The sequence below is a fragment of the Equus asinus genome, chromosome 5 (genome assembly GCF_041296235.1).
Source record: "Equus asinus isolate D_3611 breed Donkey chromosome 5, EquAss-T2T_v2, whole genome shotgun sequence".
NCBI lineage: Eukaryota > Metazoa > Chordata > Mammalia > Perissodactyla > Equidae > Equus > Equus asinus.
The window spans coordinates 98,794,719-98,817,959 of NC_091794.1; the positions used below are offsets into that span (position 1 = coordinate 98,794,719).

The 23,241-nt window shown below is 50.8% G+C and overlaps 1 protein-coding gene and 1 long non-coding RNA gene across 6 annotated transcripts; one reads left to right on the top strand and one right to left on the bottom strand.

Moving 5' to 3' along the window:
• Positions 1–1,641: 1,641 nt before the first annotated feature.
• CDA (cytidine deaminase) lies at positions 1,642–23,241 on the bottom strand. 3 transcript variants are annotated; one of them, XR_001400292.3, is made up of 5 exons: positions 22,855–23,241; positions 10,743–10,854; positions 5,525–5,582; positions 4,193–4,396; positions 1,642–2,157 (listed from the first exon to the last, which is right to left on the bottom strand). XR_001400292.3 is itself a non-coding variant. In XM_014855161.3 (4 exons), the coding sequence occupies exons 1-4, from the start codon at positions 23,006–23,008 to the stop codon at positions 2,044–2,046; spliced, it is 438 nt and encodes a 145-aa protein (XP_014710647.1). In that variant the 5' UTR covers positions 23,009–23,241; the 3' UTR covers positions 1,642–2,043. The 3 variants fall into 3 exon arrangements, 1 of the variants encoding a protein (XP_014710647.1); XR_011503588.1 differs by lacking the exon at positions 1,642–2,157 and adding an exon at positions 2,425–2,471 and having other exon boundaries at positions 22,855–23,221; XM_014855161.3 differs by lacking the exon at positions 4,193–4,396.
• Positions 10,950–15,083, top strand: LOC106840024 (uncharacterized). 3 transcript variants are annotated; one of them, XR_006527573.2, is made up of 4 exons: positions 10,972–11,177; positions 11,973–12,123; positions 13,092–13,228; positions 13,547–15,083. It is a non-coding gene; the product is annotated as an uncharacterized lncRNA (long non-coding RNA). The 3 variants fall into 3 exon arrangements; XR_011503589.1 differs by having other exon boundaries at positions 13,044–13,228; positions 13,547–15,058; XR_006527572.2 differs by lacking the exon at positions 11,973–12,123 and having other exon boundaries at positions 10,950–11,177; positions 13,547–15,064.

Genomic DNA, 23,241 nt, shown 5'->3' on the forward strand with positions numbered 1-23,241 from the left:
GCTATACCATTCTTTTCTTATTAAATTTTAAAAATGCTTTGGAAATTTAAAAAATACAGAAAGAAAAAAAAATCACTAATTTATATTCCCATCAAGCAGAATTTTAACTGATGTTACTATCTTGGCATATTTTCTTCCAGCTTTCTCTCTTTTTTGTTTTTTCCAGCCACTTTGTTGAGAACATTAAGGAGAGCGTATGGAAGGCCCCCCCAGTCATCACTAAAGACAGGCAGGCTGGAGTCTGCATCATGCAGCGACGTTGGAATTACAATCTTGTCTCCCAAGATGGCGGCAAGCGGGGCTGGGTGTGTTGGGAACGAGCCAGTCTTACCAGACAGTGACACCTGCAGGTGCTCTGGATCTGAGCGGAAAGGGCTCCCACGGAAGGGGCGACTTACCTGTCCACTTCCTTGCTTGCCTCGCAAAGAGGAAACCTACGCTCTATTCTTGCCACTGAGGCTGGCCCCAAGGCCACCTCCTCCAGGGAGGACAGCCAGATCTATCAGCCGCCTTCAGAGGGCCAGCCCGGCTCCCACCCTCATTCAGTCGTCACTTTCCTAATTGTGTGTATGTACGTATGCATATGTGTGTGTGTGTGTGAGAGAGAGAGAGAGAGAGAGAGAGAGAGAAAGTTTGATAACCAATGCACCAATGAATTAGTCCCCTCCCTGGCCCTCCTCACACCCAAGAAGGGGCCCCCCACCGTGCCCACCCTGCACTTGGTACCTGCCTGGATCACAGTGTGTATTTCTGTGCATTAGACCTGTTTACACCTCTCTCTTCCTGTCTGACTGCGAGTTCCTCAAGGACAGAGCCTGTTTCTTATATGTCTTGCTCTCTGCAGTATTTGGCATATAAAAGACACTCAGTAAATAAAGGCAGCTAGACATCAGCTGTGAGAGACTGGAAAAAACACTTGGAGTCAGACAGATCTGGTTCAAATTCCAGCTCTGCCTCTTTGGGCAAGTGACTGAACTTCTCTGAACTTCCACTCGCTCATTGGCAAAGTGAGGGCAATATACTTTGAGCTTACAAGTGAGGACTGAATGGGTTCACATACATTAAACACATTAGCACAGTGCATGGCTAAGAGAATGCACTGTCTCTACACGGTACTGGGAGTCCTGAGACCTGGATTCTGGTCTAAGCTTTGCTGTAGTCCTAGAGCAAGTCACTCAACCTCTCTGAAGCCCAGTGCCTTCACCTGTAAGGCACTTCACCAGGTCATTGAGCACTTTAAAAAATAATCCACGTGAAAGTACCTGACACACAGTAGGTCCTCAGAGAAACATTTGTTGTGCTGTCTAGACAAATTCATGCCTCCTCCTTTATGCTTTGGAATCTCAGAGACAGCCATGGGGGTGGACAGCATCCAGTGCTCAGGTCTATACTGAACCCAAAACAGACTCTAGAATGGCCAGTGGCAGTTAGGCCCAGCCCAGCAGGGCCTCCCATCTGGAGAATGCAGGGGCAAGAAGCCTAAAAACTCAGCTTTCTACCCCAAAGGATATACAGTTCCGAGATGCCCTTTTCCTCCCCCAGCAGTGAGTGTCCAAGTCTTTCTGTGAAGACAGATCACCGTGTCCCTCCTAAGAGCTGCGAGCAATGACACAGACACGGAACAAAACACACTCTCCCGAATCAGGATGTTCTGTGACGATTATAATTAGGAAAGTCGCTCAGAACAGGGTAGAACCTGGGACGGCTGGTGGGGAGGCAGTCCAGACTGGGCTGGAACTTTAAAGAGGGCTCTCGAGAAGGAAAGGAAAGCATGGGGTGCTCTTGTCCTGGGGAGGACAAGGTGGGTTGCAAGGCAGGTGGCCCAGGCCGGAGAGAAACCCTTTATCACTTCAGTGGAAGACCGTGGTTCTTGAGTGTAATTCGGAAAAGCCATCTCTGCCCAGCCCCTGTAGGGTTGGGGCCCATTTGACAGATGTCCCTAGGTCCGTGAGAACACCTTCATGAAGTTTTCCAGGTGGCTGCCCCCTTAAGCACAGGTGGGAACCCAGGCTCTCCCAGGAGGTGGATGTTCTCTGACTGTCGCTATATCTTCTGCAGGTCCTGGGGCCCAAAGGAGGCGGGCAGCAGCTCCTGGACTGTCTTGACAACATACGTGCCATCCAGCTTGGTCATGTAGACATCCCAGTTGGTGCCAAACTGGAAAAGAGGCAAAGCCAGCATGAGGGAGGCAGTGTGGCCGAGGGGTTAGGAATGACCTGGGTTTGAGCCTGGCTCTCCCTCTTACGGTCTAACGTTCCTCTCTGTGCCTCCGTTTTCTCATCTGTGAAATGGGAATGACAATACCCATACCGTGCTCATAGAGCTTGAGAGACGAGCCAATGAAAGAATGTGTGTTAAGCAGTTAGAGTGCTTGGCATATTGTTAATGGGCAATAAACGCTCCGATCTGTGATTAAGGACTCACCAGGGCTTTATATGAACAATATCCAACTTCCGGGGCCAGACCTCCTCCTGTTATGAAGGAAAACAATATCCATTTCCTTCACAGTATCACATTTACTCGTCACAACCAGAAGCTGCACGCCCACCTCGGCACACACGAGATACCGCACACGCCTGATGTCAATATCTACCCTCTGAGGTCGGTGCTATTCTTATCCCCATTTTACTGATGAGAAAACTGAGGCTTAGCAGGGCAAAGTCTGCAAAGCAGTCCCTGGCCCCCAAGCCTCATCTCTTACTATTTGCTTTTTTTTTTTTTTTTCAGTTTTGCCTTTCTTTCCTTCAGCTTTTTCACTCGACTTCTCTCGTTTGCCACCATCTAAACTGTTTGGAGAAAATAGCAGTGAGCAGCTGAACCTCGGGAGTCAGGGAGGGGGCGTCCTGATGTGGGTTCCTCACATGGCCTGAGACAGGCCCTGGAGCTGGGCAGCCATTTCTGCCCCTCTGAAGTGACCCGAAGTCCATATTGTGAATTCAGTGCCTTCATAGTGACACTTTTCATCTGATTTGGGAAATGAGTTCTGCTAACTGTGTCTGGTTTGCAGTCCTGGCAAGAAGCGGGAGGAAGATGGAGATGTCTGCCATGTTCGACAGATGCTTTGAAACCTAAGGGCACAAAAGCAAAACTGATACAACCCTCTCTTCCCTGAATTTACACAACTCCAAAAGCAGAAGCCCGCGTGGAACCAGCAGCTCCTGTTCTGCAAAGTGTCATTATGTCTCCTCTGAGGCTGAAAATAATTTGTCCCATTTACAGAACCATAGAGGCAGGGAGGCAGCCGTGAGGAGGCAGCTTTGCAGTCGGCCTGAACTGACCATGAATGCCAGCTCGTCACCGACTGGCTGTGTGTCCTTCAGCAGGTCATTTCACTTCTCTGAGAAATGAGGACAATGACACATCCTTTTCTTATAGGCTGGAGGTGGGGATTAAATGAGACGATGTATTTAGAGGGGCTGATGATGTCGCATCAGAGCCCTGGGTCCTGTGGGATTCTCCAAGCTGGTGGCTTTAACCTTTCGAGACTATGGAGGACAGAGACCTCTTTGAGAGTCCACAAAAGCTGCTGAGAATGTCATTCTCAGCATTCTCACATTCTCCTTCCCCAAATGTACACACACACGTCAAAAACTTCCTCTGGGCCCAGATTAAGAACTCATGCTGGGATCCACCCTTCTGCTTTTAGAGTTGAAAAACTGAGGCTTTCCATCAAGATGACCTTTGTATAAAGTGCATCGGATCCCTTGAGTCCTTTCCTTCTTTTTCTTTAGGAAGATTAGCCCTGAGCTAACCTCCACCACCAATCCTCCTCTTTTTGCTGAGGAAGACCGGCCCTGAGCTAACATCCGTGCCCATCTTCCTCTACTTTATATGTGGGATGCCTGCCACAAGGTGACTTGCCAAGCGGTGCCATGTCTGCACCCAGGATCCAGGCGGCCAACCCCGGGCCACCGAAGCGGAAGGTGCGCACTTAACTGCTGCACCACTGGGTCAGCCCCTTGACTCCTTTCTTAAAAACACACAGTGGCTTCCCTTTACTCTTTTTTTTCCCCAACTTTTTTTTTAACGTGCTAAAATACACATAAGATTTACCATTTTAATGGGTACAACTCAGTTCCCTTTATTCTTAGAATAAAATATACCCTCTGTCCCGTGACCTCCAAGGCCGTGTGCCATGGCGTCCCTGCCCACCCTCTGACTTCATGTCCTGTTGCTTTTCCCCCTCACTCACCGTGTTCGAGCCTCTCTGGCCTTCTTGCGACTCATCAAACCCACCAGGTGTACGGGCATTAAACGTCCTGGCTCTTCCGCCCGCACGTCTTCTCTAGGCCTTTGTCTGCCTCATCTTTGCTCGTTGTTTATATCTCTACTCAAACGTCATCTTCAAATAAAGGCCTTTCCTGGCCATCTAAAGCAGGAGTTGGCAAACCTTTCTCTGTAAAGGACCAGATAGTAAATATTTTAGGCCTTATGGGCCATGTGGTCTGCTGTTGTAGGGCCAAAGCAGCCACAGACAAAACCTGAACAAGTGGATGTGGCCCTGTGCCAATAAAACTTTATTTACAATGTGGAAATTAATAAAAGAAACCCTAACTAAATTGGAGTGGGGAAGGGGGAGCCGTAGGGGGGGCTCTCATGCTCTGTTGGATATTGTCAATTACACCAAAAAGGAAGAGGGACACACTGGCATCTTGCACCGGAAGTAAAACTCTGTCCTACTGAAGGAAGATTTCTCTCCCGACCTGGGAACAGCTCAGCCAATGCGAAAAGCCGAGGCTCAGCCAATGAGAAAAGCCGAGGCTCAGCCAATGCGAAAAGCCGAGGCTCAGCCAATGAGAAAAGCCGAGGCTCAGCCAATGAGAAAAGCCGAGGCTCAGCCAATGAGAAGCCGCTGCAGCCCTCGACTGTCGCCTTCCCCCAGTGGACTTCCCTTTAGGACAGCCCCTCCCTCCGCCCCCTTTTGCCCTTGAAAGGCCGCTCCCTTATTTGCTGGATTTGCCTGTGGTTTGCCATAGCATGTACATCTTGAATTACAATTCTTTTGGCTATTCCCACATAAACTCATCCTGAGATAAAATAACAGGCAAATTTGCTTTTTGAGTTGACAACAAGAAGCAGAAGGCTGGCGCCCTCGTTTGCTGACCCTGATCTAGAATATCACCTGCCGCCCCTTCTGTCACTCTTGACTGCTTTTTCTGCGTTCTTTTTCCATAGCCCTCATTACTCTCAGAAACTCTACTGTTGATTTCTTTTGCTCCTCCTTTATCGTCAGTCTCCTGCACCAGACGGTGACTCTGTGAGGACGGGGCCTGGCCTGTCTTTTCACCGTGGCTCGCAGCGCTAGCTCCATGTCTAGCACAGACTAGACACTCAGTAAGTGTTTGTCGAATGAAAGAATAATTTCCAATGATTCATGCAAGCTTGTGGAGGCCTTAGAAGCCGGCCAACGTAGCAATTAGGACAGTGGCTGTGTCTCCCAGCTGGCAGCCTGGCCGTGCTCCTGTAGGCTGGGAAAGCAGGGAGGCATCCCTTTACTTTCCAGAAAGAAAGAGAAGCTGCTTACCTCTCTCATGACTTGTCTGCAGGCCCCGCACGGGGAGATAAAGTCATCTTGCAGGTCACTGGGGAAGTAGAGAATCAGACATGGATCAGTGTCTCCTGAGGCACGACCACAAATGCTGAGATTCAGGCCCCGAGTCCTGCCCTGCTCCAGATGAGGTCAAACCCCATCGGGCAGCTCCTGAGTCACAGACGCGCTGTGTCCTCGAGGTGGAGAAGAAGCATGCGCTGGCCTCCCACACTTCCAAGAAGCAAGGCCATGGGCAGGAGCATTAGTGCATTCCGTAAACGTTAGTGATCGCTTACAGTCACCCACACCCCAGGGACACAAAGGTTAAGGAGAATTTGTGTCTCGCCTTAAAGAGATTGTTCAGCCCAGTGGGCAACATGGAAAACTGGATGTTATCATTTTAAACACAATGCGGTAGGAATGCAGGGTGAGAGGGAGACAGCCCCTGCCCACAGAGTGAGGAGAATGTTTTGTGGGGGAGGTGGCATGTGGCTCAGTCCTTGGAGGAAGTGTAGCGTTCATAAGCCACCATTAGTGAGCAACTATTATGCTCCAAGCTCTGTGCCAGGCACTCGATATACATTATTTCATTTCATTCCCGGTACAGCCTGAGGGTCAGAATGACCAGGAAAGAGGTTCAGTGAGATGAAGTAACAGAGGTGCTCTTCTGAAGCCCCAAGTTTTTCTGTGTTGCAGGAAACGGAGACAGTATGTGCAAAGGCCCTGAGGCATGAAAGAATGAGGCATATGTGAAACAAAGAGAAAACTGGGCTCCTTGCATTGGAGAAAGTCTGGAGAAGACAAGCTTATAGTGGAGGGGTAATCCTTTGTTTTTGAGAATTCAGGCACCTCCAGGCAGTCCTCCAGCTCTGAGCAGGGTGGAGGACGGTGATTAAAGAAAGTAAATTTAACTGTCAGAGCCTCCAAGCCTGCTGGGGCACCAGAGGTTAAGCCAGCAGCTGCCATCATCCTTGCTCTTCTAGACCCACAGCTCTGTGATACCTCTGGAAAAACAGCATTTAAAGTTCGCTTCTTCGTCAGCTCCTCCTCTTGCCAATTTGACCAAGTCATTTTAACCCATGCAAGGGTAATTTCTTTGTCTATAATATGTGGGGAATAATGTCATCTATGTTGTTGTTGAAAGATAAAATGAGATAAGGTATACGAAAGGCTTCATAAATTTTAGAATGCTGTATGCATATTGTTATTGCCCATGCTAATTATTGGGCACTTACTCCTTTCCATAGATAAGCTCTGTCAGAATTTTAGTACCTTATCAAATACTGTTTTATTATATACTATGTGTTCTGTGTACTAGTTTATAATTCGTCTTATTATATATTAATAATACTTATCACATTGTTTATTCTTTTTTTTTCTCTTTTTTTGAGGAAGATTAGCCCTGAGCTAACATCTGCTGCCAATCCTCCTCTTTTTGCTGAGGAAGACTGGCTCTGAGCTAACAACCGTGCCTGTCTTCCTCTTTTTTATGTGGGATGCCTGCCACAGCACAGCTTGACAAGTGGTGCATAGGTCTGCACCTGGGATCCGAACCGGCGAACCCTGGGCCACCGAAGTGGAATGTGCGAACTTAACTGCTGTGCCACCAAGCCAGCCCCATATCACATTGTTTAATATGTGCCTAGAATATGCCAGGCATCCTGCAAAGCACTTTATATACATGATCTCATTAATTACCACATATTTATTGAGCATGTACTATATGCCCAGCACTGTGGGTGCTGGGGATGCAGCAGTGAACGGACAGATGAAATTCATTGCATGCAGGAGTTTTTGACTATTGAGGGGAGCCGGACAGCCGACCGACTGACTGACCAGCCGTGCATGAAGTGGGGCTAGAGGTAGATGTCGTGAGTGTAATAGAGCAGCTGAGGGCAGAGGGCTGGGGTGCTGTTTTATTTAATCCTCATGATAACTCCCTTTTGTAGGTGGGGGGGTCCAGTCAAAGAACGGTTCTGCTCCATGGAAAGGTGGGGTCCTTTCTGAGCACACTGCCAGCTTCAGAACAAAAACCCATGGGGATATGAGAAGGTGGGGACCCCTGCCCTGGATGTCTACTGAAGCTAATTAACCCTTGTGAGGACCAGGTGACAGGTGTTACAGCCAGAGCCTCTCATAAGCTCTTTGGAGGTTGGACTCTGTGTTATTTTTACTTCATTTCACCCATGTTGACTGAGAGCCTGCTCAGTGCTAGGCAGGCAGGGAGAAAGAGCAACAAAGACCAAGCAGAGAATCCCTGCCTTCAGGGCCCTTACTGGCTGGAGGGGGAGATAAAATCTGCATGTAAATGCCATAACACAGGTAGACTGTAGGAAGCACCATGGGAGAGGTGCTCTGAGTGAAATTCAGCCTCCTTTCCCTGGCCTGTAAGGCCTTGTATGATCTGGCCCTTGCCAAGATCACCACTTCCTTTCCCAGTCTTGTGAGATGCATGGCTAACTGCCCAATGGATAGCTCCTTGGACAAGATGACCTGCTGCATTAGGGTTTTCAAGTTGGAGGGGGTGGGCAGTGAACATACACTCCACTGGGAAGTTGGATTTGGCCTAGGGTTCAACCACCAAAAGTTACAAGATGGTGCATGCAAGCAGCGTAGCTCTGGAAACTGGGAGGCAGCCGATAGTAATAATGGCTTACACTTACATGGCACTTCCCTGTGCCAGGCACTATGCTGAGGACCTTAGGTGCATTAATTAATTTCATCCCCTAACAACCCTATAAGGCAGAGGAATGTAGGTGCTCTTGTCATCCACGTGTTACGGATCATGAAAGGTGACGTGACCTGCCCAACGTCACAGAGCTGGTGAGTGGCAGAACAGGATCTGAACCCAGGATGTGCGGCCTCTGCCTTCGGTAGTTTTGCAGTTTGCAGAAGTGATAACGATAACTTATAACAAGAGTTTTAATTATTGCATTCTCTGTGCCAGGAGCCTTACAGAAATAATTTCCCGAGTCCTCGCAACAGCCCAGTGGGGAAGTATTACTCTCCTCCACTTCACAGATGAAAAGCCAGGCTCAGAGAGGAGCAGCAACGTGCTTCCTAGTGAAGCCCAGCGGAGGTCCGCAGGGGAGCAGGATTTGAAACCAGGTCTCACTAAGCCCGGAGCCAGGGCTTTACCCATGACTCAACGTTCCTGCCAAATGGAAGAATTAAAAGCTTGGAAGAAGATGCACCCCAGATCCTGCTGGGGCCATCAGGCCTTTCCCTCCACGCTTCTGCCTTTCTCCCTCTCCCCCGCCGTTTACCTCTGCCCCCTTGTGCTGGGCATGGATAGTTTCCTGCGGCTTGTGCTGACTTTAGTCACACACTAGGGCCATGCTTATCAGACTCAACCAGCCAAGACCTCAGCAGGACAAGCTAATCTTCCAATTAGCAAAATCCCGTCTGGGCTCTGCAGTCCCCGTCTCACAGATTTCGAAAGGGCTCTCTCAGACTGTTCACACCCGTTAACAAGCGAGTTGGCGCTATCCTTTCATCCTCTAAATCCACGCTCTCGATTTAACAAATCATTAGAGCAATAATGGCCGCATTTCTGCCTCAGGGATGCTGGTGCGGGCTGGATCCCTGGAGTAGAGCAATTGAGTGCTAGAAAAATGCAGGTTTTGTGTAAATAAGGACATTTGCTAATCATTGCTAGCAATATCCGGTCGTGTTTAAAAGTAGATAATGACCAAGAGAAACCACCTTTCATTTGGAACATTCTAAACAGAGCAAGGCTACCGTGCCATCATCCTTTCTTTGACTTTGGCCTGTTTTTCCCCAGAATATCATTATTTTCTTGGATCAGCTTTGCAATTGAGTTATTCTTCCCCAACTTTTTTTTAATAAAGTGTAATTCACATCCTGATGTCTGCTCATCCGCACAGAATGTTCCCAGCACGGCCTCATCTATTTCTCCCAAAGCTGAAGGGACTCCAGGCCTGACCTTGGCCACAGGGAGGGCTCTCGGAAGCCGGGGCCCTTCTCCCTAAGTGCACCTTGGCTCCAGTTACTCAGGACAAAACCTTCGATAACCTGGTCCCCCTCAGGGCCAGACCGAGGCAGAGATTAAGATCTTATAAAAGAGATGGAAGCTCGTTTCTGTCACACAGCTCCCATCAATCTCCGCAGCTTGCATTTCTGCCAGAAAGGTCGTGCAGCTCCACTGCAAGGAAGAGAGAACGCACTGCACCCAGGCGTCCCCAAAGACCAAGATTGGGTGGGCCATGCCGTCTCTCTCCGGGTGCGTTCAACATTTCCCATGTCGTTTCCCCCGCACCATTAACGTGCTAAGACGACTCTCTGAGACAAGGCACAGGTACACGCAAGAGCAATTCACCATTAGATCAGGAGTGTGATGGGGTCCGAATTAGTCAAAGAGCCCTTCGCATGCTTGAATCCTGAAGCCACTGAGTCTGAGTCCAGAGCCAATGAGAACTCAAGGAGCATCCTTTGAGGGTAGCACGCGGGGACTTGCATGGTGATGTTTGGGGCACAGAGAGCGTGTTGCTCAGTGCTCTGGTTCAGCTGGAACCTGGGTGGGATTAGATGAGTTGGAACCATAACCAGAGTTTACCTGGCTGTCACTGTGCCAGCTTGTCTTTGTGTTCTGGTTCTTGGCACTAGAGGCGATTGACGCCCAGGGCAGGAGTCAGCTGGCACAATGAAGGGGCCCAGCGTCAGCTCAAGGAGAGCGGGGAATGGCGTTTGAGTTCCCGGCACAGCATGGTGCAATGGGATGAGCCTGAAGTGAGACTCTAAGGATCTGGTTTTGTCCTGGCTCTGCCACCAACTCCTGGGAGTGTTGCTCAGCCTCTCTGGGCCTCAGTTTCTTAAGCTGTAAAACGGGGCGCAGGGAGTCCCTACCAGGTGATTCTTAGGTCCCTGCAGCTGAGGATTTCTGTGCTGCTTTTCTGTTGTATCTCATGGGGTTTCTGTTGCCCTTTGTGCCGTTATCAGAACAAAAACACACCTGCCTTGTCTTCAAGTTGCCTTGGTTATTTCCCTACTCTTCGGCTCGCCGAGGGCAGAGTCTGTTTCTTATCTATCTCCTTATCCTCAGCGCTCAGCCCTGCGTCCTATAAGGTGTCTGGCACTTACGAAGTGCGGCATAAGCATATGTTAGGTGAATGAATGGATGAATGATAGGTGCGTGGTGGATGTTGGCTGGACAGATGAATGGATATTGCTGCGACCCGCCTGTCCCACTCACCTGGCGATAGCAATTGCCTTGAAGTCTTTGTACCCTTCTGAGACGGCCTTTTGGATGGCAGTCCGTTCAGCACAGATGCCCAGAGGGTAGCAGGCGTTTTCTATGTTGCACCCTGAGAAGAGAGGAGCGCCTAGTGAGCGGAAGCCCTTCCTGTTGCACATGTTGAGCAAGAGGCTTGCCCCATCCCAGGGCAGGGAGGGACCTGTTGCCCTGAATGGGGTGGGGAGAAGGAGAAGGCAATTTGACCCAGGGCAGGAGACTCTGTGACCCACTGGGGCAGGGACCCTGCCCAAGAAATGCCCTCTCTCCTCACTTACCCAAGGCCTCCATCTCGAAGCACAGCCTGGGAGCAGGGGCAGCCTAACAGGGCGTATGAACCCGGCCTCATCTCCCCAGGGGAGGTCAAGGTCAAGGGAGATGCCGAAGCTTAAGAAGGTAAGCCAGACCCCCAGCCCTGAATCTAAGAGACAGAAGCCACAGGGTGGGTTGCAGGCTGGTGGCAGTGGTGGTGGGAGGGGCTCCTGATTCAAAGATTGGGCCTAGGCAAAATTTTTGGTGCTGGTTATCAGCTATCAGAGATCAACCAGGGTTCTATGTGACGTGTGTTTCAAAACAAACTGTCAAAACCATCAAACTAACCCAAGAAAAACACCCAAGCTTTGCAAAAGGTCTCTGTGATTGCACAAGACTTAAGGCAACCCCAGGCTTCTCGTGAGAGGTAGGCTGTGAAGGTGGCACAGCCTGCAGTCAGGAAGTCCTCCCCAGTGTCCCTCTCAGGGGTGACCCTGGGGGACAGAGGGCAATGCCTGCTCCCAGGAGATAAAACGTTGGCATAGCCAGGTTGACTGACTAAGAAACTCCCCATATGCAGGGAGGGAAGGCCATGGACAAATGGCTCCAGGAGCTGGGCCTTCCCCTGGCCATCAGGACATGTTATATGGTCTGTATCACCCTTCGCAGCTTGCCTTTCTCCCTGAGGCAGAGACAGTAATTGTTCCCCGGTATTCATTTTCTCCTCCTTCCTTTAAGTAATACAAGTGACCCCCCTCCCCTTCCAATATGGTGGATCACATGACCACTCAGCCAGAGACTATATTTCCCAGACTCCCTTGCTGCATAGTGTGGCCATGTGACTAAGTTTGGCCAATATGTGGTCCAAAGAGATTTCTGGATCACATTTTTTGTAAGAAGATTGCTCACTCTTTACTTCCTTTCCTTGCCCCTCCACAGGCTGCGATGGGGTGACAGCTTTGACCATGTGGTTTGTGGTCATGGGGATGGAGGAGCAATGAGACAGAAGAAACTTGGTGTCCTTGTCAACTCATGGCTCAGAGTTGAGCTGCCTTTTGCCCTGGACCCACAGCCTACTCTGAATTGTTATGTGAGAGAAAAAGAATTCTGCCATGTTTGGGTCATTTTACTTGGGGATTTTTGTTACAGCAGCTTAACCTATATCTGACTAATACAGAGACTGAAGGTGGGATGCGGGTTTACCATAAAAGTCTACAACATGTGGCCTTGGCCTATCAATTAGGCAATGTAGAAGAAAATACAGACACGGCAGGTGGAAAGCTGAGGGCCCCTGCCACTCCATCAGATTGGTGAAGGCCCACCCTGCAATAACCCAGAAGGCAGACCACGTCACCGATCATTAGGATTTTTCTACCTGGCAATGGCAATGGGAGTCAGCTCTGTGGCAAAGTTCTGATTAAGAATGTCATCTTCCCACCCAGCCTTTTGTTTCTGGTACCTCAAGGTAGCTAGTGTTTAAATGAGGCAGCAGGGCTGGGCTGGGCAGGAAAGCCAGTTAGTGAAAAAGGAGAGTTGGTAGCTTGAGAACCGTGTCCAGCAAGGATCTCTGGGTGTGGCACTCCTGTCTGAAAGGGATTGGAAGCAAAGAGACCGGAAAGTTTCCAAGTTTATGGTATTTTGGAGAGCCAAAGAAGCCAAAAGTCTGGCCTACAAAATCCTGTGATTTTTCCATCCCTAAATAAAGCTCTAGACCCCCATAACTCCACCAACGGAAGTGAGCTGAGAGAGCTGTATAGCCCCAAAGAGGGCGTTCTCTCCAACCCCCACTCAGATGTGGGCCTGAGGATAATAATGGTCAAGGAAGAAGCTCCCAGAGGGCCAAGCCAGGGGCCCCAGCGGACAGTGGACAAGGAGGTTACCCCCAGAGCAGAAAAGAGAGGCAGAGTGTCCGCCAGAGCAGGGAGTCTGCAGCCTTCTTGCCCGGCGAGGGTGATAACTGCGTGGACGAGTGGTCGCCGTGTGCTCTCTGTTCTCCCCTTTTCCTAACAGGTGATTTGATGACTGTTATCCCTTCCGGCTTCATGTCGTGTATTGCAGGAGTGGGTGTGAAGTGGCGGGCAGACGATTACTTTTTAGTGTTCGGGCCACTAAAACAGCAGGGCCACATCTGGACCCAAGGAAGGGGACTGTGCACCACCATGAGATCCTACTCTTGGAGCTGGAGCAGTGACTGGGTGAGACTTTGGGTGGCCTCCCTTGAGGGGGTGGGAAGTGGGTCCTATGTGTGGGAAGAAGGATGTGCACAGATATTTACAGGCCACAGGGGGCTTGTGGCAAAGACCATTCCCAGTGTTCCCTCTCCCAACAGAATCCACTGCACTTTGGCTGGGCACATGGCTACCCAGCTGGAGATACAGTTCCCAGCCTCCCTGGAGGCGTGTAGTCCCGCAGTTTTGGCCAATGGGATGTGGACAGAAGTGATGGGTGCAACTTCTACATGACATCTTTCTGGGGACGTGGCTTGCCCCCCGCTTCATCTTTCCCTTTCTCAGAGGCTGGAACATGGATGTGATGACGTGTGCCAGTTTTGAACAGGGGGATGAGGACACCACTCTGTGGACGGCAGGACATCAAGACAGAAGGAAGCTGATCTCCTGAACCACCTTGCAGAGCTGAGGGGAGCAGAAGAGTCCGCATGCCCAGACTCCAGCCCTGCCCTGCTCTGTTAGAGGAGAGACCTGAGTGAGCAGGGGTCTTGTTCGAGTCGCGGCATTTGCGTTTGTTTCCTCAACTTAGTCTGTTCCTCACCTGTTACACTCCCTTTTTCTAAGTCTGAGCTTTCATTGCGATTATGCAGTATTTTGTTCCTCCTGTATTTATCAAATTTGGAAAGTGTTTGGTCATTCTCTACTCATATATTTTTGTCCCCTATTTTTCTGCTCCTTCCTTATTCACATCGACGTGTGAGGAGGAGGGGTTAAATTAATCACAAATTAATCCTTTAACCCCCTACCCATTGTCACGGTTCTCAGGATCACGGGCACTCCTGTCCCACTGAGGGAGGAGAATGGATGTCCCTGGACAGCTGGGTACCTTCGCTGCAAGTCTCCTGCTGGGGTACCAGGGGGTGTTCACTAACAGGCTGTGTGGGGTTAGGTGGGGACAGATTTGGAATTACACTTTTGGGAAGAAGGGCAGGTGTGTATCCTGGGCACCAAAGAGCAGACTATACTGAGCATTTATTGTTTTGATAATTTAGCACTTTTTCCTCCTTTTTTTTTCTGGGGAATGAGTCTTACCTCGTTCCTCAGTGCGTAGTTCAAGTGGGAGTGGCCACCCTTTCTCACATGACCTTCTTATTGGTCTAAGGATGAGCACCTGACCCACACTGGGCCAATCAGAGTTCTTCTCCATGCAGGAAATACAGTTCCTCTGTGAGACTAAGAGTGTGGACCTGGGTCCTGCTGGTGGCCTAGTTTCCATTCGTTATGGAGGAGATCATTAGGAGACAATGAAATGGACATTCAGAAGAACGGATGAGAGATGAGATGAGAGATGGCCAGAAAAGTCCGGCCTGGTGCCAGTTGTCCCTGAGGCCCAGCCACACTCCAGCTCTTCCTATAGTTAGTTATATGAGCCAATACACTCTGCTTTTGTCTAAAATAGTTCACTTGCATTTCTATCACTTGCAACCATAAAGAAATCTGTCAATACAGTTGGGATGCAGGACAGGGAGCGATCAAGGAGTGGTTAACTTTTATTGCCCACCTGCTTTGGCCAAGCATTTGTTCATATCCACATGTGAGTTACAGTGGCCAGGACAGCTGGCCCCTTATTGCTCAGCCTCTCTGCTGGGTCAATGAAAGTTAAGTGAATAAATGAATACATCTCTCTTGCTCCCCAGCAAGACTCCCCAGACAGGTTCCTGATGGCCACCTGAAAAGACTTCCTTTAAACCCATCCTTGCCTGCCCGTCCACATCTGCCCTTCCCACCTTTGCTGACTTTGACCTCACTGCATTTGACTTCTGCCTCTCCCAGATTTTTATTTAATTAAATTAAATTAATAATTTTTTGTGTGTGTGTGAGGAAGATCGGCCCTGAGCTAACATCTGTGTCAACCTTCCTTTATCTTATGTGGGACACCACCACAGCACGGCTTGATGAGTGGTGCTAGGTCCACACCCGGGATCTGAACTTGCGAACCCCAGGCCACCAAAGCAGAGCGTGCAAACCCAACCACTATGCCACCGGGCTGGCCCCTTATTTTTTTTTAATTGGTTCATTGTCTCTCCCAGATTAAGATTCCTGCCAGGCTTGCTCCCCACTCTCCATCTAGCAATCCTCCCAGCCCTGCCGTGTCCCTGACTCGTGGGCACTTCCCCTATTCAATGTGATTCATATAAATCTTGGGTTTTATGGAGGAGCTGCTAAAGCAAATAGCCAAATTGCAGAAGGCCCAGTCTGTCAGGACGGTTGCCCGTGTCTGCGTGTGAAGTGCGGAATGGCCTCATACAGAGAAACCTTCCTTTCCTGTGGGCAAGATTTCAACAGGCCAGTTAGAAAGAGAGAGGCGTTGTTTCAGAAGGCAGCACGCTTACAAGCCCTGCTGCTCAGAGAGGCCTTTGTAGGAAGAGCCCCGAGGTTCTACCCTGCGACCCTTTGTCCTACTGGCTCTGAGAATTTGGGGAAGGGACTGAACCTTCTGGAGGCTCAGTGTCCTCATCCGTGAGCTGACAATGGCAGTGCCCTCCACAGAGGCCTCCAGTGAGGATGAGTTGAGATGGCGCGTGTAAAGCAGTCAGTACAAAGCCTGCTAAGTGCTCTGATTAATTGCCTGAAAGTCAGCGTTCTGGTGGCGGTAGGCCTGGGTGACTGAGCTTCTGCTCCGTCTAGACAAGGCATGACAGTGGCCCTATTTCTGTCCTTCAGGCACTTGGACATCCTTTCCAGGATTACAAGCCTTTACATAATATAGTGCCAACCTGCCTACCTCTTGGACCTCATCTCATTTTGCTCTCCAGGCCTATTAGCCTTGCAGCTGTTCCCAAGGATGGCTAGGAAGCTTCTGCCACAGGACCTTTGCACTGGCTGTTCCCACTGCTTGGAACTCTTTACTCTCTATATGCACATAGCTGGCTCTACTCAGGTCTCTGCTCAAATGTCACCTCCTCAGAGAAGCCTTCTGTGATTGCCCTATCTAAAATTGCTTCCTCCCACCACTGCCTCCAACCCTCTCAATCCATTTATCCTGCTTTAATTTTCTTCATAGCACTTAACACCTTCCTAAATATATGTCTTTATTATCTAATTCCTCCATTGTAGTGTAAACTTCCTGAGGGCAGGGACTTTGTCTATGCTGTACATTGCAGCATGCCCAAGGCCTAGAACAGTGGGGCCAACGAGCCTCCCAGTTACTTATTATCAAATGATGAAATTTCCCACTTCAGTGCTAGAGCTCTGAGATGCAAGGGAATAACTGTATTTGGGGCGTCTCGCAAGTTCAAGCGTAATTTCCGTCTTGCTTTAAAAACAAGGAAAAAAGAGGAAGTCCTTGGCCATGAACTGCAATCTGAAAGGCCAAACAATTTGTTTTGCTTCCCTAAGCCTGGAAAACAGGCTGTCGTCTATCTAGGCAAACCAATTCCATTCCTGGTGTTGCTTTCACTTCCTCCAAAACACACACGAGACGGGCTGGGATGGTGCCAAGTGAGGAATCCATAATTAGAAGATTGGACCAAATAATACTATGATGATGGTGCTATTATTACTAATTGCTTTCTTTTATTCTTTTTTGAGGAAGATTAGCCCTGAGCTAACATCTGCTGCCAATCCTCCTCTTTTTCCTGAGGAAGACTGGCCTTTAGCTAACATCTGTGCCCATCTTCCTCTACTTTATACGTGGGACGCCTACCACAGCATGGCGTGCCAAGTGGTGCCATGTCCGCACCTGGGATCTGAACCGGTGAACCCAAGGCCGCCGAAGCGCAACGTGCGCACTTCACCGCTGCACTGCTAGGCCAGCCGCTATTCTTTTCTCTAATTGCTTTCCTTTTACTGCCAGGCACTCTGTGGAACACTTGCTCTGCACTATGTCATTAATCCCATTAACGACTCTGTAAGGCAGCTCCTGCTATAACCCCATTCTGCAGAGGGTAAGAGCTGAGGCTGGTGGCGGGGAGCCAGGACTCACATCCTGGCCTGTCGGATACAAGGACTGTCCTTTTTCTTTCTGGCATTTCTGTGAGGCCATGTTTTGAGGTGGTTTGGTGCTTAAGCCAGGGTTGGGGTCAGATGTCATCTAGACATCAGCAAGGAAAAAGTTCACAAAGAGGCAGTTCTGACCCGGTCACCCAGAGTAGAGAGCAGGGCAGGAGAGCATGGCACGGGGCCTGTGCCCACTCTCTCTTCTGAGGGATCTTAGTAAGATTAGAGCAGCAGTTCTCACACTCAAGCATGTGGGCATCAGAATCCTCTGGAGGGCTTCTTAAAACGGATATCTGAGCCTTACCCCTGGAGTTTCTGCTCAGTGGGTCTGGGTTGGAGCCCAAGAATTCACATTTCTAACAAATTCCCAGGAGGTGCTGAGGCTGGGGGTCTGGGACCACATTTGAGAATCAAAGGACTAGAGAAACGTCATGTCCACGTGCTTGAGGACTACACTCTCTCCGTGTTCCTGCCCCCCTGCCCACTGCCAATGCAACGCAGTTTCACGTATGCATTATCCTAACTCAGACTCAGAGGTGTTAGTGAAGCTCATCCTTGTAATGAGCCACTGTTGAGTGACAATGGAGTGCACCAATGGATGAACCCCAGGTGTGGCAGGTGGGCAGGGCTGCAAGGAGAGGAAGCTGGTCTGGGGAGCCTGCTTTGACTCACTTGGAAGTGCTGTGGGTGGGGCTGAGGGGCCTGCAGTAAGTCAACCGCTGTGCAGAGAGGGTAATATAAAGCACCAAAGAGTGACGTGGAGGAGAAAGGGAGCCCAGGGAGGAATCAGGAGGGTGGGGGCTGATCTGGGGAAGACGGGTGAAGGGCCAGATTGAAGGCTTAGCCAAGGCAAGCTGGATTCAGCAATTAGCCAGGATATCCTTGTCTTTTTTTTTTTTAAGGAAGATTACTCCTCAGCTAACATCTGCTGCCAGTCCTCCTCTTTTTTTTGCTGAGGAAGACTGGCCCTTAGCTAACATCTGTGCCCATCTTTCTCTACTTTATATGTGGGATGCCTGCCACAGCATGGCTTGATAAGCTGTGTGGGTCCATGCCTAGGATTTGAACCTGCAAACCCCAGTCGCTGGAGTGGAGTGCATGAACTTAACTGCTACGCCACTGGGCTGGCCCCCTCAAGTGTCTTTGTAAATGTTGTTCGTTCCTCCCAGAATTCATTACAGCTGATCCAGTAAAGTGTTTTTTTCCCTAGATGGCGACGGCATGTATAAAGCGCCGTAGTCCTTCTAGAGAGAGGGAGGGAGAGATAGACCAAGGGCACGAGCTGAGGAGAGAAACTCTCATCCCTTGTGTGGAGCCAGCAAAGAGCGGTCCTCCGTGATTCTCCTCCACCATCTCTCATCGGCTTTCCACAGACCCTGGCTGAGGGCTGCCACCTGGGAGGCCCTGGGCTGGCTCCGTTTCCCCTGCCCAGTCCCGCTTCTGTCCCATCTTAAGGCTTCTCTTTGTGTCCTCACCTCACCCAGCTCCTCCTCTCTCTGTGGCTCTCCCGACAGCAGTCACAGAAGGTAGTTGTTGTAGCTATGAACTACCATTCTGGTGGCCCATCTGCGAGGGCCACAAGGCCTGGGCGGGGTTGGGGGTAATAGAGGGAAAATGATCGTTATTACGAGATCGTGACAGAAAGGCTGTCCTTGCAGCCAGACCTGCTTTTGAATTGGATGGAACACCAGCTGCCTCTGGGTGGGGAAATTCCACGAGGGGCTGGTCTTTTGTGCAGCTGGAGAAAGTCGCAGGACTGGGCAGACCTGTCCCACTATAAGCTGTAAACTCACAGCGTCTAAATACCGCTGTGCCCTCTCTGCTTCCTAATGTCTCTGGATCACCCCTGATGCCCTATCTGGTTTCCTCCGTGGTTCAAGGTCCCCTCCCCTCCAAGCCCTGCCATACTGCCGTCTGTCCTCCCTTTCCATCTCAGTAAGGAGATCCAGAGATTCTGGGGAAGGTCCTCCGTTGGTTCCCCTCTCCTCATCACGACTCTCTGCCCCATCCGCATATCCACCCTGCAGCAGAAAGAGTGTGGCATTTGGAATCAGATCAAACTGAATCTCGGATAGCTCATTTATAAAACGTGGGGCGTTTGGCAACGGTTTTGGTCTGCTTGGCACCTCCACAGTCCTTGTGGGTACAGACCCCCATCAAGGAGGATATGCGAATCAGCAGGTCCCATCACAGTACTCCCTCACAACTGTGATTGGTCCGGGGATGAGCACATGCAATCGAGCCCTTCCTGGAATTTTTCCATCTCGAGCCTGCACTTATGTTCCCTGATGCCTGGAGAAAGTCCACCTGCAGGGTAAGAGAAAGAAACCAGCACCCAGAAGGATAAGGAAGGGCGTGGTGACATCTGAGTTCCTGGATCCAACTGTTTCTGAGACAACATCTACCCTTGCCCATTACGGTTCCGGGGGGTTTCTCTCATTTACAACTGAAAGTGCTCTGACTAATGCATGTGACACTCATTGTCCTCCCTCACATAGTGGCTGTCACATTACAAGAGATCTTTCATACGAAGAGCTTAGTGAGCGCTCAATCCATGGTGTCTATTAATATTGCTCTTGGTTCCTGCCCGTCATGTCCCCAGTATCAGCCAGCTCTGCTTTCAGTGTCCCACCTCGGTCAGTGCCTCGTCACTCCCTGGCTGCTCTGGCTGGAAATCCTAGAACAATATTCCTTTCCTCTGTTTCTAATACTGCCCATCCCAGGCCCGGTCCATTTGTCCCACACGATATCTCTGAGACCTTTCCTTCCTCTTCATTCTACCTGCTACTGTCCTAGTCCGAGCGATTCATTCACACATTCACTGAACCTTACCTGAGGACGCAGTATAGGCCAGGCAAGGTGCCGGCACCGTGGACAGGTCAGTGAACAAGACAGACATCGTCCCCCTGACACTCTCTGCCTCTGCCCTCCTTGAGTACTAACAGATGAATTGTCCTCGAACACCACTCTTGTGTTACTCTTCTTCTTAATAACATTCCTTGGCTGCCTACTTCCTACCTCATCAGATCTCGGTGTCTCTGCTCAGCCTTCAAAAGCCCTCCGCAATCTGCCTCCCAGTCATCATCATCATCCCTTTCAGAGGAGAAGTAGAAGCAGCCATCATCTGTGACATTCTTATTGTGGGCCAGAACCTGTGCTAATCTGTTTACAGGCATCAGCTCCTTTAAAGCCCCACAGCCAGGGATGAGAGTCAACACATGCACTGATGGAGGTGGCGCGGCTCCAGCAATCAGGCAGGACCCTGGCCGCCACGCCAGGCCAGGCGAGCCCGCTCCGATCACAGCCGCCCTGAAAAGCCGGCTTAGTGATCCTCCCATTACAACCGTGTAAGCTGACACTCAGAAGGGTGAAGGGTCTTGCTAGGGTCACACAGCCGATAAACAGCAGCCCAGGATTCAAACCCAGGAGCCTCTAACTCCAGAGCCTTCGCCCCATCCCATAGGGCCTCCCTAAAGCCCCACTGCACAGCCCTTTCTCTGGGGACACCAGGTTCTTCCCTGCGACTTAAATAGGCTACCCTCCTGCTCACTTCATTCATTCACTCCCACAGTCATCAGGTGAGGCTCCCACTTTGAGCCATGGCCTGCGTAAGAGGAAGGGACCTCCTCGAGAGCAGGGACTATGTCATTTCTGTTCGCTGTGATATCCCCAGCACCTGGTACGTTACCCAGCACGTAACTGGTGCTCGGTGAATACTTGTTGAATGAATGAATCAGTGCAAGGATGGAGGGGGGCCCCTCCCTGTATACCATCTGAAGGGGATGTGGAGGCGTTGGAAAGAAGCAATAGCTGATTCCGTGTGCATGGTCCTGGAGCCATGGGGTAGGGTGGGTGGCAATGTTGTTTGTGATAGTGGTTAATGTTTAATACCCATCTGAGCCACCAGGCCAGGCCTGAATTTCCACATGGGACGCAGAGATTCTTTATTCCCCTCAGAGTAGCAGACTTTGGAGTCAGAGGAGCTCAGGGTTCACATTCCAGCTCTGTGGGCTTACGGGTTAACCTCCCAGAGCCTGTTTCCTTCTCTGCAAGGTGGGGATATAGCGACCACCTTGCAGGCTTGTAAGGGTTAGACGGGTAACATTAGGCACGTTCCTTCCATGTGTTAGCACTCGCTCAAGGTTACTTCTCCAGCTCAAAGCTGTTTAAGACTCAGGTGACTCATGAAATTGGACAGAACCTCAAAAGACAAAGAGATAACACGAACATCAAGGAGAGCCCAGAAGGGGCACTATGGGAGGGGAGGCAGGGGCCCCAGTGGCCTCACAGCTGAGCAGCAGTGGGGGTGAGTGGCTCACACCTGTCCCAGGGTGCTGGGGGTGACCAGTTAGATGCACATGTGGGAGTCTCTGCTCCTTTAACTACCTGCTGCCAAGCGGAAGGAGAAGGCTAGGCACCGGGACTGGGCACTCCCATCCAACCCTTTGTGCCAATTCTCATCTGCCCTGGGGTGGTCGTGGGAAGGAGAGGGGTGGGGAGGGGCATGGCTTACCAGCCACCTCCACACCATGTTCCCCACCATCCTGAAAGAGAATCCCCCTTAACTTAGCAAAAATAAGTGTGAACTTTTGCTCAAGTGAGCTTTTCTATAAAACCAACAAAACAAGGGTGGGCCCAGTGGCATAGCGGTTAAGTTCGCATGCTTGCTTTGGGCGCCCGGGGTTCACCAGTTCAAATCCTGGGCGTGGATCTGCACACTGCTCAAAAGCCATGCTGACGTGGCGTCCCACATAGAAGAACTAGAAGGACCTACAACTAGAATATACAGCTATGTACTGGGGCTGTGGGGAGAAAAAGAAAAAGAGGAAGGTTGGCAACAGATGTTAGCTCAGGGCCAACCTTCCTCACCAAAAAGCATATAAAAAACCCCACAAACCAACAAAACAAAGGAAAGTTGCTTAGGAACAGATTCATGCTGACTCAGATTCCTGTCTCCACCTCGCCAGGCCAGCACTCATTGCTGGTCACCAAACCCATCCTGGCTCTTTCCTCCAAGACTCTCTGCAAGGCCGGCACCCTATCAACAAGCCGCCTGACCTGGATTCCTGGCTTTCTCCCCCAGCCATCCGCCAGCATGGTGGGTGATGGGAAAAAGCAGGGTTTTGGGGACCCCAGCCATGGGTTCCACCACCAGTGTCGCCGTGTGACCTTGAGCAGGCTGTGTCACCTCTTTGGGCCTCAGTTTCTGCATTGAAAAATGGGCGTAACACCTGGGTCGGTGGGTCGGAGGGGTGGACTTGCTGACAGAACTTGTGGGGGCCTTAGCAGGGTCCGGACACAGGAGGGCTCAGAGAGAATTAACCCTCTCCCCCCCAGGACATGAGGACTGCCGATGCCTCCCATTCCGGCCTCTCCTTCCAGCTCCCTTCCTCATCCCACCTCCGGCTTCCCAGTCCTCCAAGAATCGAAAGCCCTTGGATTTAAGTAGCAGATGGGTTTTTGGGGCTCCTTGAGACCTTCAAGCCCCCGTGTCGGACAGCAACCAGAGCAGGGGCGAGAGGCAGCATTGCCCTCTCAGAGCTGCCCTCTTCTTGGCCTGTGCCTCCCACGCGTCCTTCTCGCTTGTCTGCTTGTCCTCCTCTGACTTCCCCATCCAGGCTGCCGGGGATGGGTCCCCAGGCGCCCGCCCTTACCCGAGAAGATCCTCCCGTCCAGGGTGAGGAGGGCGGCCCCCACAGGGAAGTGACTGTAGGGGCAGTAGGCTGACTTCTTGGCCTCCTGGCAGGAGAGCAGCAGCTGCTGGACCTGCTCGGGCTCCAGGGCGCAGGCGGCACGTTCCTGGGCCATGTCGGTTCCAGCCGGTGGAGGAGAGGAAACAAGAGCTCGCTGTCTGGCGAGGCTGGGCCCCACTAAGACTAAGACGGCAGCTCCTCCCCCCCGGGTGTGTCCCTGCGGCAGGGCCAGACCAGGGAGAGGAGCCTCCAGCAGTTTGGAGCCAGAGGGGATGATGTGTAGGGCTGAGCTGGTGTGTGTCCCCGTGTGGAAGGATGTGTCTTTCACACTCTCCCTTAGGAACGGTT